General features: G+C 40.7%; 1 protein-coding gene across 1 annotated transcript in view; it reads right to left on the reverse strand.

The window, feature by feature from the left end:
* The window catches only part of SNRNP200 (small nuclear ribonucleoprotein U5 subunit 200), a 43,055-nt gene extending 22,276 nt beyond the window's left edge, over positions 1–20,779 (reverse strand). The window contains exons 1-17 of the mRNA XM_036749211.1: positions 20,478–20,779; positions 19,614–19,777; positions 16,198–16,369; positions 15,468–15,660; positions 13,369–13,424; positions 8,205–8,303; positions 7,673–7,825; positions 6,867–6,966; positions 6,564–6,700; positions 6,075–6,158; positions 5,796–5,969; positions 5,216–5,353; positions 4,669–4,824; positions 3,635–3,805; positions 2,310–2,503; positions 958–1,081; positions 340–489 (exon numbers count right to left, since the gene is read on the reverse strand). Coding sequence (XP_036605106.1) covers positions 340–489; positions 958–1,081; positions 2,310–2,503; positions 3,635–3,805; positions 4,669–4,824; positions 5,216–5,353; positions 5,796–5,969; positions 6,075–6,158; positions 6,564–6,700; positions 6,867–6,966; positions 7,673–7,825; positions 8,205–8,303; positions 13,369–13,424; positions 15,468–15,660; positions 16,198–16,369; positions 19,614–19,777; positions 20,478–20,522 — 2,310 coding nt within the window. The 5' untranslated portion in view covers positions 20,523–20,779. The remainder of the gene's footprint in view (positions 1–339; positions 490–957; positions 1,082–2,309; positions 2,504–3,634; positions 3,806–4,668; positions 4,825–5,215; positions 5,354–5,795; positions 5,970–6,074; positions 6,159–6,563; positions 6,701–6,866; positions 6,967–7,672; positions 7,826–8,204; positions 8,304–13,368; positions 13,425–15,467; positions 15,661–16,197; positions 16,370–19,613; positions 19,778–20,477) is intronic.
* Between the last annotated feature and the right edge of the window lie 656 nt (positions 20,780–21,435).

Raw genomic sequence — 21,435 nt, forward strand, 5'->3', positions numbered from 1 at the left:
AAAACACACTTAGTAGGTGAAGCCCACCTTCTTGTCCTGGTTCAATTTGAAATCATAACCCTTCCATGTTATCAAATTCTCTCTGCAACCTCCAAACACACACTGCACAGAGATGAAGGCAAAGCTGACTACTGAGTTTTCATGATTCCATCTACACACTAACTCCACATTTGGAAAAAATAATACTCAGGGCAAGATCCCAAGTATGAGTGAGGCAGGGTCACCACTGCAACAGTTTCTTAGGGTACAACATGGAATAGCTGCTGACATGCCTGTCTGAGCCAGGCTCTGGCCCAGCAGTCTACAAGCTATGAGTGGAGCCTGTCTTCTCCTTCTCACCTTGCACTGCTCAGCTTCTGTCCGAAGAACCTCAGTGGAGGCAGAGCCCTCTCGAAGGAACAGGCCCAGCGTATCCTTCTCCAGACACATATCCCGAATGGCCCTGGCTGTCTTTCCCGTCTCCTTTCGAGAGTGGACAAAAACTAGCACCTGCAAGGAGATTACATAATGTCAATGTCAAGAGATGCAGTACCAACAGCCACCTTCACCACCTCCAGACAGCTTATTGAGAAGTACAGTAAGCACAGAGCACCTAATACTGTAGAAGGACAAGAAATCAAGGCGTTCTGAGAAGGACTAGCTAAGGAAAAGCAATAATCTTGGCTGTCTGGGAACAATTACTAAATGTCTGAGGCTTAATTTGAACTCAGGTCTTCCTGAGTCCAGACTTAGCATTCTATCCACTGTGTCTCAGTTGCCTTTTACTATCCTGGCATCTTCCCAGATAAATTCAATTGAAATTCAGTTACCCCTAGAATGCAGCAGGGTCAGAAATCTAGGACTTATGAAGATTATATGCATCTCAGTCCTCTACAATTACTAACAGGCCTGCAGAAAACCCAAAGGACTCAAGATGCTTAAGACACCTGAAATTAAACGAAGGAACATGAAACTGACCTGGTTTTTCCCAGCATGCTCCATGATCTTCTCATAAACTATCTCGTTCATGATCTGGAAACGTTTGATTGCCTTCTTCTCTGTGATCCCCACATATGTCTGTTCAAGAGGTACTGGACGGAAGCTTAAAAACAACAGTGTAGACAGTTTTTCAGATAAAGGTCTTATATCTCAAATATATAGAGAACTTTGTCAAATTTATTAGACTATGAGTCATTCCCCAAGTGAAAAATGGTCAAAGAATATGAACAGGTAGTTTTTCTACGAAGAAATCAAAACTACAGTTGTATGAAAATTGCTCTAAATAATTAATGATTAGAGAAATGCAAATTAAAACAACTTTGAGATATCTTCTTATACCTATTAGATTGGCTAAAAGATAGAAGGGGAAAATGATGTATGTTGGAGAGGATATGGAAAAATTTGATCACTGAAACACTGTGGCTGGAACTTTGAACTGATCCAACCATTTTGGAAAACAATCTGGAATTATGTTCCAAGAATCATAAAACTGTGTATACCCTCTGACCCAGCCAATATCACTATTAGGTCTGTTTCCCAAAGTGATCAGGTAAAAAGAACAAGAACCTATATGTTCTAAAATATTTATGGCAGCTCTCTTTGTGCTGGCAAAGAACTGGACATTGAGGGAATGCCTGTCAATTGGGGAAGGGCTGAACAAGCTGTGGGGTATGACTGTGATGGAACACTACTGTACTGTAAGAAATGATGAGCTGGTTGATTTTAGAAAAACATGGAAAGACTTGCATGAAATAATGAAGGGTGAAATGAGCAGAATAAAGAGAATGTTGTATACAGTAACAGCAATACTGCTCATAGAAACTGTGAATGACCAAGTTATTATGAGTATTATAAATACTCAAATCAACTTTAAAGGACCCATGAAGGAAGATGCCATCCACTCCAGAGGAAGAAATGATAAGCAGAAATATGCATAATATGGTTTTATACATATATATACACATACACATACACACATACATCTGTGTCAGATGGTGGCCTTCTCTAGTGCAGGGTGGGAAGGGAGAGAGGGAGACAGGAACTGAAAACATAACCAAAAAAAAGTAACAGTGAAACAAATGTTTTGTTTTTTGTGTTTTGGGGGGGGAGTGGGGAGAAGGGAAAGTGAAGTCTTTTCCCTCATTCTCAGAAAACAAATGTAAAACTCTATTTCCCAAAATGCCTTCCATATTTACTCCACATAACTCCCCTCAAAGCTTCTCCTCCTCAACACAATCCAAGAGATCTCCAGTTCAAACACCTGATTGTATGGGAAATGGTAGAGGGAAAAATCTTGGCTAACAGCTTCAGGTTCTTTTCCCATCCTATACCTGTTGTCAAAGTAAAAAAGGCCTTTGGCAGGGTCTACACGAAGGAAAGTAGCAACATCCTCATAGTTTGGGAGGGTAGCACTGAGCCCAATGAGCCGAACACGTTCTTGGGTCATCTCAATGTTTCGGATAGCCCTGGCTACCAAAGCTTCTAAGACAGGACCTCTGTCATCGTGGAGAAGATGGATTTCATCCTAGAGATGAGATGCAAACCAGTTAACTTCATTACAAGAGAAATAACCCCCTTGGATTCAATTTTTTCCCTTTTAATAAACATACCTACCAACTGTTTATAATGCCTGTATTAAGGAGAAAGGAGGCATCAATCACGTAATATCAGAGGGAATCCTGCACTTTTATCATGAGGAAAAATGTACATGGCACAATGTTTTGCACATGATGTGTACTTCACATATATTTGTTGAACCAAAGAGAGTAGCAAAAGTTAGAAGAGACACAGATAAAGTTACCACTTATCTATGAGAAAGAAAATTTCTCAACAGGAAAGATAATATCCTTGGCAACAGATTTCTTAGTTTATTTAAAGAAGTAAATTTCTTAATTGGAGATAGGGTATCAAGCAATTTTATGCCAAATTTTGTTCCTCCAAATGTTCCCACTCCTGGAATTAGTATTTCCAAAGGCAAATATACCGACACATCAGAAGCAAAAGGTTTACACGATCTAGAGCAGGGAGGTCCAACATTTTTTATTGAAACAACAGACAATGTATTTTGATTTGTCATTTTAGTGATAGCTTCATTTACTAAAGCATTTATGTAAATTTCTATGCTTGTAGGCACGCCGCATAAATAGCACCATGGTGTGCATGCAGGCTGCATTTTGGACAGCCCTGATCTAGAGGACAACAGGAGGGGGAAGCTAGAGAAAAGCAGTTTTAGTCCTGATGTCCAGAAGAACTCCCTAACAGCTTTCCTCTGCAGGAAGTGGTTTTCTCTACTCTGGAGCTCTCCAAGTAAAGGCTGGAAGGCCACTTGTCAAGAGAAGCTGAAGAAGAGATTCTGGTTGAGGGACAGACTAGGCAAAGGGCTCGCTTCCAATGCAGGCACCCTCATTTTGAGTTCTTTTCCTGATTCTCCCTGTCATTTTCTGAGGTATCCTGAACTTGAACATCTATAGAGCTCTACTTTTAGCTCAAGATTTTCTATCAGCCTCAGTCTCCTACTAATAGCACTAAGCATAAAGCTTGTTGTATCTGCTGCAAAATTAGACCCCCTTATTTTCTCTGACTGAAGATCGCTTCTTATTTCTTCAAAACCAGTAAGTATAGGCCCAGGCAAACAAAGAAGAGGCTCGCTACTCACCAAGATGATGAGGCGTACTAGCTGGGTGTAGGTACGCTCCCCACCCTTTCGGGTAATGATATCCCACTTCTCGGGGGTGCAGACAATGATCTGAGTGGCATTAATTTCTTCTTTGCACAGCTGGTGATCACCTGTCAGCTCAGCCACATTAATACCATATGTTGCAAGGCGCTGAAGACATAAGAATCAAGAAGAATCTCAGAGAGGGAAGTTTAGAGGTGATCTATACTACATACTTCATGATCCAGAGCAAATCTCGGTTCAGGATATAGGCAGCTCAATTAATCCATTGACTAAGCTACCAGCTAAAGCAGATTACTTCTAAATTTTTGGCCCAGAACAGCACAGGTACTCCTAGCATGGAAATCGCCTTCACTAATACAGATTAGCAATTCAAAGTAAAGTCCATGGTCACACAGATAGGGCATGAATTCAGTTTTCCTGACCCTATTTGCACCCTCACACTATTACATCTAAGTATATATATATGGCAAATTTAAAGCTAAGTAGGACCTCTGGAAGCACTATACAGTTCAATCAAAAGGAGAAAAATTGAGGACTTATAAATAGCTTAGATAACATTTATTCCATTGTTATGTGATATGAGCATTTAACAAATATTGTGGTGATGAAAAAAAATTACTAGTTAAGAAAAAAAGGACTGAGAATGTGAAAGTGGAAAAAATCTCAGCAAAAAACAGTCACAAAGCAATTTTCACCATTGACATCCAAAAATTTCCAAGAGAGGATCCATATCACCAGAACACCAAGTTTGCGATGCAGTTGTAAAACCACAAACAAGAATCTAAATGCTCAAAACTAATTTCTATCAGACTTGCTTCATGACCTACCCCATGCACTCCAATGACTCTGAAATAAGGTTAACAATGCCAAGTCACATCTCACTATTACTAGGAAATAAAAAAATTGGAAGGTCACCCTGAAGGTTTAAAATCTGTAATTAAGTCTTAACAATAACGGCCTTGGGAGAGTCCAGAGCATAGTTAACTTTTTATAAGGCTCTATACTATTACCTTTCCAAAGCTGCCCACCATCTCTTGTACCAGCGAACGCATAGGAGCAATGTATATGATCTTGAAGTTATCCACATTGATGGTACCGTCCACATTAATGTGCTTCCCAATCTCCCGGAGCATACACATCAATGCCACGTTAGTTTTGCCAGCACCCTAGGACAAATGGCAAAAAATACAAGGTGAGGTAAGAGGGCGAAGTAAGCTAATTTCATTCCTTGTCCTCGTCTCAGGTGACTATATAACAGTATTCTACTTTCGATTTTGTTGTTTTTCAGTTGTTTCAGTCCTGTCTGGCTCTTTGTGAAGCCATTTGGGGTTTTCTTGGCAAAGGAACTGGAGTGGTTTGCCATTTCTTTCTCCTGATCATTTTATAAATGAGGAAACTGAGGCAAACAGGGTAAAGTGACTCGCACAGGGTCACATAGCCAATAAGCGTCTGAGGTTGGATTTTAACTCAGGTCTTCCTGCCTCCAGGCCTGGGTGCCTTTATTCTTTTTTGGTTCAAAATCTCAAAATAAAGAGGAAGAATCTGTGGGGTTCATACCGTGGGAGCACACAGCAACAGATTCTCATCAGTATCCAAGGCAGCGCGGTAGAGTTTGCTCTGTATCCGATTGAGTGTTTTAAAGCCCTCAAATCCAGCCTGGGCATACTTTTGTAGCTTCTCTACTGGTAGCAATTGCTAAAAAGACAAAATGGCACACACATCATGTTGAAAAAGTCTGAAACACTTAGCAGTGTAGCTTACTAAAGAGAGTCTGACTCTGCAGAACACCAGAATTTCCTTGAACTGCTGGATTCCAGAAAGACGACATTAATTTGTTGAAATGGACAAATATACCAGATATGGCATTTAGCGTCTGAATTTCAAATGACTTTATTACTGTTAAAGCATAAAACATTAATGAGTCTAAACATGTAAAACGCAGCGTCACTATGGATAAGTCCTAATAGTGTCCTCAGCTCAGAGTCTGCTGATCTGAAACCAAGTGAGAGAGGGTCAGAGTTTTCAACTCTGGTACAAAACTAAGAAAAAGCCCCCGGATCCCAGAAAGGGCCCAAACACTCAAAGTGAAAAGTAAATGTGATGGCCAAAGGTAACAGCTATCAACAAAGGAACTCACCTCTTCAGGACCAAAGGGTTTGGGCTTCAGAGCAGGTACATGTACCTCTTCATAGCCCTTGCGCTGGCGGCGGAAGGACCCATCAGGAAGTTGACAGCGTTTATTAGCCATGAAATGGCTCCCCTGGGTGAAAACCAGATCCTCCAAGTCTAGAACCTGCCTTGGGGCCAGTGCCTGGGAGGATCAAAGAAAGCACAACTCAACAAAAAGCTTTTTTCCTCCTCTTAAATTTCAATACTTGCATCATATCAGGTGTTTGAAACAGTCTTGCTGACCTACCTCCCCACTCTGATCTAGATCCATGGTTTCCAGATCTGTGTCCATTCGGGACTGACGTACACGCTCCCTTCGGGACCGCTCCTCCTAGAGTGGATAAAAGACAAATATCACCTTCAAACTTAGGCTCTTTATAATGCACCTATTTAAGCCAAACTTAGCTTCAAAAGGATCGACCCTAATGATTCAAAATAGAAAGGTGCTCATTTCAAACACCTGCCACAGTGTGCCCATAAAAGCATCCGAGCATGTGGACAACCTCTAGCCAGTATGGCAATTTGGAGTAAAAGTAGCCATATAATGCCAGTATGGTCTTTTCACTATGGCTTATTTAAACTTACCAGCTCTAATATGAACCAATTAACATGCACTCAAGTGGCCAAAATAACATTCTACTCCATATTTCAGCTCTTTAGGAACCATTTCATGATCTAATTCTTTCAAAGATGATCACCAAAGTCAGCAGATGAAAAATTACAGCCCAAACCTTACCCGGATCAGATCCTCCTTCTCAGTTTCGTGGAGTTGGTAGAGGAACTTGGAGAGCTCTGGATCAGACTCCATCTTTCCCATGATCCTCTCCTTTTCAGCTTCACTCTGTGCACTTGCCAGCAAAGTACAATATAAGACTGTCAAACAGAAAAGAAAAAAGATGAAACATAAATAAAAGGGGTAGAGAAGGACTAAGAGGATAATGGGGAATCCGAGTTACTTTGTTATGGGAACCATGGAGATGAAAACAATAGTCTCCAACACGCAAACAAAACGAAGAGATAGAACCCCGTGTACACTTACTCATCATCCTGTGTTGTCTCAGCACTTTAATAAAATCGAATGTGTTGAAACCCAGGAGCAGAACCAGCTGATTCTCACACTCTCGATCATCACTGGCTGTCTATACAGACACATGGTATGATTAGAATCGATATAGCAGTTTGCTTCATACCACATTACTTTCCCTATGTTGTTGTTCTGGCCTTTGTCTTTTTGAAGAGGACCAACGACATCATGGGTGATGTCTTGACTTACATGTGAATTGGATTTAAGTGAGACAGAGTTGCACCAAGTTGTCAGCCTCACTCTTTCTTCCGGAATCATCCAAGTCCAGTAGCAGGACAAGTTAATATGATTCGCAATGGCATGGGATGCAGTATCTTCAATGTCTGACCAAGCTTTAAGTGCTCCACAGCACCTGCTTCAGCCACCTTCATGGCCACTGGAACAAACTGTTCTCACCCACCCATTCCACTTAGTGAAGTCTTCACATGCTTGAGATAGACATTCCCCCTAACTCACCAATGGGCTTGCGGTCTGTCAGTTACCCTCAACCTGGTTTAGCCCATTTGCCAAAACTTTCACTGGGGTGTGGCCACTGATCATGTCACACCTTCTTGGAGCCACAGGTTAGACTTGGGTGAATCAGGTGGATGAGCAGCCCTGAAAAGGGCTTGGGGCAAGCACTCACACCAGAGGTGCTGGTCTTCCCTGAACATCCCATACATTTTCCCTATGTAGTCTCACCCCACTGAATAAAAAGCATGATTGACTGGGTAGCCACTTGTTTAAAGGAATGGCACCATCCTTAGACTACCCCAACATACCTTCAAGATCTCTAGCACTTCATCTGCCTTCTTCTGAGATACGATGGCATCGTCGTAGAAACGGCTAAGTTGTCGCTGTAGCCAAAAGGCATCAATGTCCCGAGGATGTAGATCCTTTTTCTTGGAGCTCATTAGCTCACCTGAGGCTACAAGCTATAAAAATAACTTTGATCATTAACTCAACACTTCTTAGTATGTCCCAACTATTTCCCCCAATGTCTGAAATCAAGTCATATTCCCAGCCACAAAGCCAACTTTGCCTTTCATAGCTTTTCAACAGTCATGTAATTTTCCCCATTGGCCAAAGAAGCAGGAGTTCATCAACTCTAGGCTATAAGCGATCATTTTTTTTTCTTTTCCTGAAAACTTATGAGAATCAAGAGATTAGCTGCTCACCTCTGGGTTCACCCTCAAAGAGAGATCACAAATCTACTTCTATAAGCTAGGGGGTGAAAACAGTACGCTACACCACAGCCCTACGTCCAGTTATCTATCCCACAGACTGTGAAAAGGGTAGAGAGGCTGTACTTACATTGGCTGAGAGGGTGCAACGCACAACGGCCTCATCCCCTTCCATATCATCATCAGATGCCTCTTCTCGCACTTCCCCATACACATCCTCATCACCTTCCTGTAGATATATTGAATGAATCAGAGCAGACCTTGGTGGTTCTATAAAAGTATATCAGTCCTAAAGCACTCAAAATTAGCTTCTTACAGCAGAATCTTTAGGATGAAAATACTGAATGAACCAACAAAACTATGTTGAGCACAGAAGACAGAGTCATATGAATTCACTAATCTGATTTTTTATCTCTTTCTTACTCCCACCAAAGACTTAATCCATAGGGTATCATTCCTCAAAGGGGTAATATGAAAAGAGACAAAGTCTCTACAAGTCTGGGCTTCCAACATTAAAATTTTGGACTAATGAAGCTTTCTAGAATAAGCAAGTAAAATGAGATGAAAGTCATACAGTAAGACACTTGGAAGAACAAAACAATCCATGACTGCTAGGTCTATATCCCAAGACATCCAAAAAAGGGGAAAAGGACTTGGAAATCCAAGGGATGCCCATCAACTGGGGAATGACTGAACAAGCCATGGTATATGATTGTGATGGAAAATTATTATGCTGTAAGAAATAATAAGCAAGATGATTTCAGAAAAACCTGGAAGACTTATATAAACTGAAGCACACAAAGTGAACTGAACCAAGAGAACATTGTACACAGTAACAGTGATATTGTTCAATGAAGAACTGTGAATAACTTAGCTAATCTCAGCAATAAAATGATCCAAGACAATTCCAAAGGATTAATGTTGAAGCGCACTATCCACCTCCAGAGAAAGAACTGATAGTCTGAACACAGACCGAAGCATGCTATTTTTCACTTTTTTTTTGTTCTTTTATTCAAGTCTCCTTGTGAAAAATGAATAATATGGAAATCTTTTACATAACTGCACATGTATAACCTATATCTGACTGCTTGCTGTCTCAGGGAGGGGCGAGGAGAGGGATAGAATTTTGAACTCAAAACTTTTAATAACAATGTTAAAATATTAATTTATTTTTAGTTTTTAACATTTACTTCCATAACATTTTGAGTTTTAAATTTTCTCTTCTTCCCTTCCCAAGACAGAGTGCAATCTGATATAGGCTCTACACATACATTCATATTAAACATACTTTCACATTAGTCATGTTGTAAAGAAGAATTAGAACCAATGGGAGGACCCATGAGAAAGAAGAAACAAAACAAAACAAAACAAAGGGAGCAAACAGTATGTTTCCACTTGCATTCAGACTCCATAGTTCTTTCTCTGGATATGAATGGCATTTTCCATCATGTGTCTTTCGGAATTGTCTTAGATCACTGTATTACTGAGAAGAGCTAAGTCTATCAAAGTCAGTCATAGCACAACGTGACTGTTACTGTGTACAATGTTCTCCTGGTTCTGTTCATTTCACTGAGCATCATGATGTTCATATAAGTCTATCCAGGTTTTTCTGAAGTCTGCCTGCTCATCATTTCTTATAGCACAATAGTATTCCATTACATTCATATACCACTTGTTCAGCCATTCCCCAACTGATGGGCATCCCTCAAAAAAAAAAATCAGTGACAGCAATGTGAACTAGAATTCAATGGCATTTCTTGGCCTAATTCATCTAAGAACCATAAAATTTTAAAGTTGAAAGGAACATTGGCGATTATGTACTTCAGTACCTTCACTGTATGGTTAAGGAAACTGAGGCCAAGAGGTCTGGGGGTTGCTACCCCACACAATGTTTGGTGGGAAGCAGGTCCCCAGATTAAAAATTACAGGTTTCTTGAACTACACGATGCAGCACCTCATTTCATGACATGGGGTGCTACATCAAGGAGAGATGTCACAGTCAAGAGTAATACCAGTTTGGAATAAAAGCTTAATCATAAAATATTATAAAGGAGGAAGATTAGAAGTACACTGCCTCATCAAACAGAAAAAAAAAGTGGAGACAAAAGCAAAGCCATGTAAAGCTTGAAGTGAGAACCCCCTAAGCCAGACATCAATCTTGACAGGTTTATCTATGAAACTGGGAAGAACAACTAGACGCAGAACCCAAGCGGTGCGGATAAGTGAACACAACGCTGGAGACTGACTCGGGAAGAGTGGTTAGACCTGACCGAAGAAACAGGGGAAAAGTAACCTGGGCTGGAGACGACACAGGGATCAATTTTCAAGTCTCAAAAAAGATGATTTCAAAAGATGGGATAGGGTTATGCAAAGTATTATTAGCAAACAAAAAAAAACCACCCCGGCAACTATTTTTTTCAGCCAAAGAAAAACAAGTTTAACAAAAATCTGCCACATTGGTCAGACTGTTAAGAAATCTCAGCATTGGCTATACTCTTTAAAGAATCTGAGCCCTAGCAACTATTAATAGACATCTACCTTCTTACTGCTATGAAATTTTATGGAAATGTTTTATGTACACATTGAGGTTAAACTTCATGAAACAATAGGAAAAGGGACCAGCAAGTTTTGAGTGAAGCTTTGCTATAGCAGATGACATTCTTAGTCACACAACGGACTCAAAGGTATAGAGAATAAAGGATACCAATGTTACTGCTTATTACTCAAAAGGCACTACATTGGGTAGAACAAACATTTAGAGCTTTCCTCCAATTCAGTATTTCCTGCATCTATAATACAAAGCCTGAGTACTACCACCAAGCAAAGAGGTAGACATGTTTGTCAATGGTATGTGTGTCATGGAACACTTCAAGTACAAAGTATAAAACAGAAGATTCCCTATAAATGGTGAGGGTCACCTAATATTCTTTTTCGCAGATAACAATATGCTACTTGCATTGAATGCTAGAACACTACAGATATCCTTCAAAGAGATTCATTGTCACTCAAAAGACAATGGTTTAGCAATCCACAGAAGAGTGCATTGTCCAGATAATAATGTGGTGGAATAGGTAGCACAATGAATTATCCTCTTAAAACACCTATCTTGGACAAGAATTCCCAAAGAACAACAAGCTGGATAGGGACAGAAGAAGAGGGAGATGGACTGCATTTGGGAAAGTCAGCCAGTCAACAGCACAATGCTTCAGTGATTTCAAACTGCTCCATTCCACAAAAGCCAATCTTTTTAACAGTAGTATTCTCCTGGCAATACTTATGGCTGTGAACCATGGAGCAACATGATCTCAGGACTGAAAATTTCAGGTGAATCAAAGGGCAACGTTAACATACATGAGTGTGAATATAAGCAGCAAGTCATTACCAATGCAACAGATACTTATTAAGCAGCTACCGAGTGATTACATTGTGCTAAGTACTGGGTATATGAAGAGAGGCAAAAGACAATCCTTGCTCTCATGAAGCTCACAGTCTAATGGGAGATAACATGTGAACTACAATGTACAAAAAAGATATACGCAGGATAAACTGGAGATAATCAACAGAGAGGAAGGCATTAGCACTAAGGGAGGTCAAAAAAGCTCCTGACAGAAAATGAGATTTTAGCTGGGACTTAAAGTAAGCCAGGGAAACAGGAGGCAGAGATGAAGAGTGACAGCATTCCAGGCTTGGGGGACAGCCAGTAAAAATGTATAGAGTTGCAAGATACAGGGTCTTGAGCAAGGAAGAAAAGGCAAGTGTTACAAGACTGCAGAGTACATTGTGGGAGTAAGGTCTAAGAAAACTGGAAACATGGGAGGGGGCCAAATTATAAAGAGCTCTGAATGCCAAACAGATAATTTTGTATCAGATCCCAGAGGGAATAGGGAACCAATGGGATTTAGTGAATGGGGCAGAGTGACATGGTTAGACTGACACCTTCGGAAGATCAATTTGACAGAGGAGTAGAGGATGAACTGGAATGGGGAGACTTGAGACAGGGAAACCAACCAGAAGGTTGTTACAATAATCCAGGCATGAGGTGATAATGGCCTGCACTAGGATGGCAGCAGTATCAGAAGAAAGAAGAGGGTACATATGAAAAATGTAACAGTAAAATTGACAGCGCTTGGCAAAAATTGGTATAAAAATGAGAAAGCAAGAGGTCAAGGATGACACACAGGCTGTGGGCCTGAGTGATGGGAAGATAATGGCAAGGCTGGGGGTGGGGTAAGGAGGGGAAGAAGACAATGAGTTTAGTTTTAGACATGTTGAGCCTAAGTTAAGGTATCTTTGGGACATCCAGTTCATGATGTCTTCTTAGTCAGAAATGTGTCTAGCCGTTAGCAGAAAGGTTAGGGTTGGATATTAAGTGGATTTGAGAATCATTAGCATAAAGATAACTGAATCCATGGGAGCACCTAAGATCACCAAGCAAAATAGAATGTAGAGAGAAAATGAAAAGGGCCCAGGACCAAGCTTGGGGGACAACCAGAGTAGGTAGGCATGATCTGAAGATATAACACAGGAAACTGATGAGTGGTCTGACAGAAGAACTAAGATAATATCACAGAAACCTAGACAAGAAAATATCAAGAAGATGAGGGTGATAGACAGGGTGCAAGGCTGCAGAGAAGACAAGAAAGATGAGAACAGAGAAAAGGCCAGAGGATTTGGCAATTAAGAGATCATCTGTAACTTTGCAGAGAGAAATTTCATTTGAATGATGAGGCTAGAAGTCAGACTATGGAGAGTTAAGAAGAAGGTGAGAGGAGAAAAAGTGGAAACACCTAAGATGGATGGCCTTCTTAAGGAGTATAGACACAAGAGGAGGAGAGATAAAGGATGATACCTAGAAGTGATGGAGAGATCAAGTGAGGGTTTTTTGAGGATGGGTGAAGAAATAGGCATGTTTGTAGGCTGTAAGAAAAGGGCTTGAAATTTTAAAAATAATTCCATGGCAGGAGACTCCCTTAAAACTGGAAGCTAATAATAATATTAATAATGGCAGTGGTAATAACAATAGATAAGATCATACAGCACTTTGAGCTTTGCAAACGAATTTACAAATATAGTCTCACTTTACCCTCATAACAACTCTGGGAGATAGGTGCTAACTTTACCTCCGTTTTGCAGATGAGAAAACTGAGACAGAGGCTGAATTTGAATTCAGGTCTTCCTGCCTCCAGGTGCAGTGCTCTAGCTACTTCACCACCTAACCATCTCACTAGGCCAAAACTATCAAAGACATAAAAGTGTGGAATTATTATTAGTCAGTTTCACAGCTTATCACTTACCTCTTCATCTGACTCAAACTGGACATTCACACCATATGTCTCATCAATGTTATCATCTAAAAAGGAAAATGAAGGAATTAAGAGTGAGTGTAAGGAAAGACAGGGAGTTAAGGCAATAAGTCTCTGCCTTTCCCAGTGCCCCTAATTATCTCCAGTAATTCTAGAACAATGGCTGGGAATTCACCGCTATCTATCACTTCAAGGTAAACACTTCAACCCTGTAGATACCAGAAAGAAAAAAGTCACCAAGCCTCATCAAAGAGCAGAATCACAAAATGTCAGCAATGTTCTTAATAACAATTTTACATACCAGCTTAAAGTTTCTAAAACACCTTACATGCATTATCTCATTTAACCTTCACAAGTACTCTGGGTCAAAAACTACAGGCATACTGTCTCAATTTTGTAGATAAGGAAACAAGCTTCAAGAGGTTAGGGGACTTGCTTTTACTAAGTGGTGAAGGTGGGATTGAACCCAGATCTCATCCAACTCCTTTCCATGCTCCTTCTACTGCACCAGGGGTGGGAAACCTGCAGCCTCAAGGCCATGTGGCCTTCTAGGTCCTTGGGGTGCAGCCTTTTGACTGAGTCCAAGTTTCACAGAACAAATCCTTTTATTAAGAAGATTGGTTCTCTGCAGTTTAGATTCTGTCAAAGGACCACAACTGAGGACCTAGAGGGCCACATGTGGCCTTGAGGCCACAGGTTCCCCACCCCTGCATTACACCATGTTGCCTCTTTAAGAGTTCAAAGCTGGGATTTTTAACCAGCAGTCCAGTAACTGGCCTTTAAAGATATTTTAATAACTGTTCTAATACAATTGATTTCCTTTGTAATGCTAGGTATGTTATTTTATGCCTTCAAAACATTATTCTGAGAAAGCTTCACCTGTCTGCCAAAGGGGGTCCAGGACACAAGAAAGGCTAAGAACTGCTGGTTTAAAGAGACCTAAAAGGTCAGCTAGTCTCACTCAGAACTGAATAAGAACACTCTCTACAACAGACTCAGTAAGAGGTTACACTACCTTTGCCTGAAGATGCCTAATGAAGAACTCATGATCTTTCAGGCAGCCATTCTACTTTTAGGTAGCACTAATTCTTAATGAAGAAATGTTTTTCTTACATCCCGGTGAAATTTGCCTTTTTGCAGTTTCCAACCCAGTGTACCTACTTTTACCTGGGAGAGGCTCCCAAAATGGGTGACACTGCCCCCTGGGGGATGCTGGAACGATCAGGGAGGTGTAGTAGCCTCAGGTGCAATGGTGGGGGAGGGGGAGGCATTGAATGAAAATAAGGGGGCAGTGGAAGCATAAGAAGAAAATTTTGAAAAATTGTACGTGTTTCATCTGTTGTATAACAGAGTTAAAGTCATAGTGATTACATTATTTTCCAAATAAATACACAAAACGCAAGTTATAAACAATCAGTGGTCAAATCCCCTGACAAGTCTTAACATGTATTGATGACAGGCAATCGTGTCACGCATTTTTGAGAAGTTCAGCATGCATGATAGGAGTGTGTGTGTGTAATGACTTGTTTACAATACAATACTATATGAAATATTGTGTCACCAAAAATTTCAATGACAGGAAAACCCCCCACAAACGTATAATAAATTGTTAAATTTAAGATGTTATTTTTTTAAATAAAACATTTTATATTTTTTTGAAAAGATGCAAATTTAAAAAAAAAAATTAAAGGTTTCAAGAAAGATTTCCCGAGGGGTGCTAAGTAATTTTTTTTTTAAAGGGGCAGTATCAAGCAAAATCATATTACAATGCTCCAAATACTTGAAGATAGCTATTGCATTTCACTTAAGCCTTTTTTTATGCCCAAATATTTCTATTCCAACCAGTGGAGTTGCTTTTAAGCTTTGTTTTCCTAACTACCTGGACTGTGTTTGCAGTCTTAATCGTATTAAAACTTCTGGGACAATAAACATGCCAATGATTTTGTAATACAGATGAATCACAAGAACAACCAGACAAAAGAATCATTACTAGATCCCAGGGAAATGTGACCTCAGGAATGTAGTTACCAGGGGTTTGCAAGCAAATCAACCAACAAGATTGGAACAGAGGTTTTAAAGAGTTATGTTACCCATATTCTGGATTTCCTTGTCTCCACCATAATCTGTAATCTTTTTGCCCAAATTCACCAATACATGGTATCGTGTATCATCTGTCTGGCCCAGCAATAAGTCAATCTCTTTTCTTCTTTCCTTGTCACGGAGTTTCTCATTTTTCAAGACAGCTAAGACCTCATCTGCTGCACCACATAGGATATCCCGTGGCTGATGGAAGAAAAGGAAACATGTTGTTTTAGAGTCATGGTATTTAAGTTAGCCATCAAGCCACAACAAGCTTTAACAAGTAACCTATATCCCATCAACACCTTTTAATTTCTCTATTAAACTACACTTTATATGATATAAAGCAGTTGTGGTTCTTTTGGTTAAAGATACACACACACAGTTCCAAAATGAATATCACTCTTTTAAAGAGAAGCACAAACTGCTTTTAGAAGAAAAAAGATAAGTGCCGTGGTAATTTGAACAGAAGCTTCCCCCAACCAATTTATCCCATGTCTTTAGTGGATTAAGTATACTTAGTCCCCAGAAAACTCCAAAGCACTTATTAGCAATTACTTTACCATCTGCTTCAATGAATTGTCTTAAAGACGTATGAGGGCCTCCAACTTAAACAGACAGTTAATTTGGGACAGTCTGATATGGAAGACAGTCACACCAGAAAACACAGAATGTCAGGTGCCCTGACTCTTATCATCAAAAACATGGCATTGTCCCTCAGTTGCTTTGTCTAAACCTTACCTGATCCCCCAGTGCTGCCTGGATAAAGCTGAGTAGCACCTCATAGGTTTCACGGGTCTCCTTGGTTTTGGGTTTATAGATGATACCCACCATCTCATCAATGCCTTCTGACAGCAGTGTATAGCCTTTCATCTTATTGATGTCATGCCTGTCCTCATCACGCTTTCTTCGTCTGAGTGGGGTAAAATAAGAAAGTAGCTGATCAAGACCTATCCCTGCCACTTCTCACCCGCATGATGAAATTAATTAATACACACACCCTTCTCCCTTTCAGCTTCTTTTTGTGGAAACAACACAACAGAATTTGTCTTTCCAAAGTGAATCAAACTGGGCTCATCCTGTTATGTTAATGACAGCCACAAAATTCCCATGCAAGGTTTTCACCAAATGCTTTAAAATTTTAAGGATTTAGAACTTGTTTATGACTTATTATATGTATGCTATAAATAATATATATGTTATATTCTATTATGACTATTTTATTTTCTGGTCCCTTAGCGTATGAAGCAATTTTATTTTGATCACTTTTTTCTACATGTGAGAAACTTAAGAACTTGAGAGCAAAAGAAAATTAAGTAAATGATCTAGTAAGTCTCTCTGGGAAAGAAAAGAGCCTGAAGATGCTGTGCTGGGAAATAAGAACCAGTTCAGCCAAAGAAACATTATTTTTTAAATTTAATGAAAGGTTACTGTTTTCTGTAGGAACATTTGCTATAGGAGGAACTATTTTGTCTTCATTTTCAATAAATCATTTCACTGCCAAATACGAAGCAGCAAAGCATCAGGGATAAACATGTGTAGGTTCTCATATCAGTTCTGTCGCTAATTACTTCCTTTTCTATGAACAAGTCACTATATCAGTTACATCGTCTGAGAGGAAGATGAGCTGAGAGGAAAAGAAGCTTGGGAGGTGACACAGACAAACGGAGTTCATTTATAAATTTATATTATCCAATTCCAACTGGGCCCTCATCACAGCAAGGCAATCTTTCTATTCTTCCTTAACTGGTTCCCCATTTCACTCACCATTAGAAACTATTCCAAATATTCTCTTCTCATAAACCTCCCATATCGCCTCCTTCCCCGCTCCAAGATGACGACCCTCCCATCATTTTATTAAGAAAACTGAGGCCATCAGAAATAAGTTCCTATTTCTGTCCTTTTCAAAGCCCTTTGATATCATCCCCAATTCTCTACTCCTTCCAGTTTGAAAGTAAGATGGTCCTTCTCTTTGGCAAAGCCAAACCCTCTAGATTTGCTCTTGATCCAGTTCCTTCTCATCTTCTCCAATAGACTGTAATCTCAATCATACCCCCGCTCTCTCAAATCTTCAATCTCTTTTTATCTACAGGTTCCTTCCCTATTGCTTTCAAAGAGTCCCAAGTCTCTACCATTCTTAAAAAACCTTTGCTAGACCCTACCATCCCCTCAAGCTATCATTCTCCCTTTTTAGACAAGCTTTTCAATCTCCCTTTTCCTCCCAGTAAATAAAAAAGCTCCACACACTCCCTATACTTCTACTTTCTCTTCTCAATCACTACAATTTGGCTTCTGCTCTAATCACTCAACTGAAACTTGCTCCCTCCAAAGTTACCATCAATCTTTTAATTGCCAAATTCAATAGTCTTTTTCCAGTCTCGATTCTTCTTAACCTCTCTGCTGTGTCTGACACTGTTGCCCACTCTCTGTTCCTGGATACGCTCTCCTCTGGATTTTTGTGACACTACTCTCTCCTGGTTTTCTTACTGTCTGATCACTTGTTCTAAGTCTACTTCACTGGCTCATCATCCACATCACAGCCCCTAACTGTGGGTGTGAAGGCTCTGTCCTGGGCCTTCTTTTCTTTTCTCCTTACATGATCAGAGGCAGTCTTTCCTCTGAGCTTCAGTCTCGCAGTACCTAGTGGATGTTACAAAGTGTATATCCTGGAGATATGTCATATTCAACATGACCAAAACTGAACATATATTCTCCCCAATTCTTTTCTCCAAACTTTCCTATTTCTGTTGAAGGCACCACCATTCTTCCAGTCTCCCAGGTTTATAATAGGTATAATTCTGGACTACTCACTCTCTATCACTCCACATATCCAATCAGTTGTCAAATCTTGACATTTCCAGCTCCATAATATCTTTTGCATCTGAGTCCTTCTCTCTACTCACTCAGCTATCACCTTAATTTGCTCTCATCACCTCACCCAGATTATTGCAACATCCTCCTCAAACCTCTCCCAATTGCAGCCCATCCTCTACACCGCTGGGAGAGTGACTTTCCTTCAGCACCATGTAACTCACCTACTCAACCATCTCCAGTAGTTCCCCACTGCCTCTAGCTTCAAATATAAAAAGTTCTGTTTAGCTTTTAAAGCTCTTCACAAAGTGGCTTGAACTTATCTTTCCAACCTCACTGGACTTTACTCCCTCTTCTGGATTCTGAGATCCAGCCAAACTTGTCTTTTCTGTTCCTCACATGAGACATTGCATTTCCTACCTTGGTACCTGCTGTTCCCCTTCCTAGAATACAGCTCTTCCTGACTTTGCAGAATTTCTCTCTTTCTTCAAAATGTAGTTCAAGTCCCACTTTCTACGTGAAGCCTTTCCTGAACTCCCAACCACCAACATCTTCCCTCCCAAGCTACCTTGTATTTAACTACTTCCTATTTATTATCTTTATATTTATCCCGTATATACTCATATAAGTACTTGTGTCATCCATCAGATTGTAAACTTAAGTAGGGACTGTTTCATTTTTTAAAATTTATATCCCCAGTGAATAAGTGAATTTTAAGAAGCATTTATTAAGGGTTTACTATGTGCAAAGTACTATATAAAGTGCTGGGGATACAAATAGAAAAGACAGTCCCTGCACTTAAAGAACTAATTTTGATATGGGAAACAAGACATAAAAAGTTTCAGCTTCAAGTCAAATAGAAAGGTCCCATAGTCTCTTGGATGCAGCAGCAAAGCACATAAGTAATGTCTCCTCTTTAATATCCTATCTACCAATAAAATTCTAACTATTTCAGCTGTTCAGTCATTTGACAATGCCAAGAACTTTGGTGGCAAGAACTTTCTTCTATGGGTCTTCAGTGGTTGTAGGTATAGCACCTGCACAACAGTACCTGTCACAGAACAGGTAATAAAAGCTTACTGACTGATTCTGTATAATGAAGGGAATAGACATGTTCTCTAATACATCTTTCAGTGCCAGCACTCTATATTTCATTCATTTGTAAAACAACACTTATGAAGTACCCATATGTGACTTAAAGTTTAGAAGGATCCCTGTTGATTTCCAGTCAAGGAGATAGGCTCAAGCTTCAAGCATTTTAACAGAAGTTATCTGAAAACCAGAAGGTGGATGAACTTCAATACCTTCAGTTTCAAGGAAGGGGACAGAATTCTCTATATACTCACTTGGCTCTTCTCTCCTCCTGCATCTGGGGTTTGGTCCTTTGTGCCTTATCACCCATTCGAGTGCCCTCCAGTTTTCCCACCAGTGAAAGTACCTCCCCTGTCGGCTCATCACGCCGGGTTCGGTCAATAAGGGAGCGGTCGGCTTGGAGGACAAGGTTGGAGTTCTAGAATAATCACAACATTAACGGGGCTAGAACAAGAATGGGATCTGATGCAGGCTGACCTAATTCCTGGAAATGTTTCCCTTTACCTAGATGATAATTCTCGACAACATGCGCAGGTTTCACAGGCATAATGAGTATTGTAATGCTTGCCTTTCTCAACGGGTAGGGGAGGGTGGGGAGGAAGAGAATTTGGCAGTCAAAAACCATTTTTTAAAACGAATGTTAAAAATCGATAAATAAAACATTTTTAATGAAAGAATAACTATGCACTTATGCACGGGCACTTCAAGACAATACACAAAGATACGGCATTTACTGGCTTAAACCAGCAAATTACCAATTGTCGCAACTTGCCCCATGAGAGGATTTCCCATTCTCGGGAATGCCTCCTGAAAACAGCAGCTACATTAAGTACACAACTTGGACTCTCAGAACACAGGTGTGTCTGACGGCGAGACACAATATATTAGTAGAGTCCCGTTTCTCGGTCCCATCCTTGGGTCTCCTGCTCCTTCAGGATTTGCGGGTGTCCCTAGTAGTCTCCATGCTCGGACTCCGTTTCAGGGACTCCCCTCCCTGGCTCCTTAGATTGTGGACTGTACTCCCTCCCTCCTCCTTCGGTTCCCCCAGACCCGGAGACATTTCTTCCCGCCCCCTCCCCCCTCTCTCCGCCCCCGGCCGAGCCCGGCCCGACACTCACAGCCTTGTACTCATACTGCAGGCTCCGGGCAGTCACATCCGCCATGGCGGCACCTGCTCAAGTGCCCCAGTGGAGGCCCCGACGATCGAATCTATCTTCTCAAAGCCCCGCTTTCCCTCTACTGTACTCTTCCAGTACTACGAACACACCACAGAAACGCTTGATGAAAGCAGGTAACGGAGGAAGGAAGGAGCCGAAAACTGTTCTCTTCCGGTTCCAGGTTACGCGACCTTGGTGGGGGGGAGGGAGGAGACAGTGCGCATGTGCATAAATCCCCACTTCTCAAGAGTCAAGGGGAAAGCGGGCTTCTTTTAGTTCGCGCGAGAGTCACGTGTTCCGAGTGACGTCACTGTCTGTCGTTAAGTCTTTTGTGGTCGCTGTTTAGACACCTCGTTTGCGCGGTGACGAATAGCGTGCCAGTGCGCATATGCAATGGTACCCGCAAACAGGTCCGAGCAGATTGAAATAGAATGCTTCTCTCTCTTATTCCTTCTTGGAGGCAAATTTAAAATAAACGTTCCAAAAAAACAGATTATTCCTTATACGAGACCGATATCGTAAATTTTTCCATGACCGGGACCACTAAGGGATATATTGTGGTTAAAGGGAGCTGCTCTTGGAATCAGGAAGACCTCAGTTCCAATTCTTAATGTTCTTAAAATTCGAATTCTTAATGTCCTCAAAATTAAAATTCGAATTCCTAAAACACCATAGCTGCCCAAGAACCCAGGGCAAGTGACAACCTCTCTGCGACACAGTTTCCTCTCTAAAGTGGATAGTTGTGTAAATATTGGCTGGTTTGTTTTTTGTTTTGATTATTGAAAAGTGCTCATAAGCTGTGTGCGCTCCCAATTAGTCCACAAACGTTTCAGTGCCTGCTCTGTGTCACGGGGGTGATTACATTGTAGCGATTTTGCGGGGAGTCTCCCTTATTGTATCCGTGTCTGCCTCCAGTGTC

The sequence above is a fragment of the Trichosurus vulpecula genome, chromosome 3, assembly GCF_011100635.1.
Source record: "Trichosurus vulpecula isolate mTriVul1 chromosome 3, mTriVul1.pri, whole genome shotgun sequence".
Classification (NCBI taxonomy): Eukaryota; Metazoa; Chordata; class Mammalia; order Diprotodontia; family Phalangeridae; genus Trichosurus; species Trichosurus vulpecula.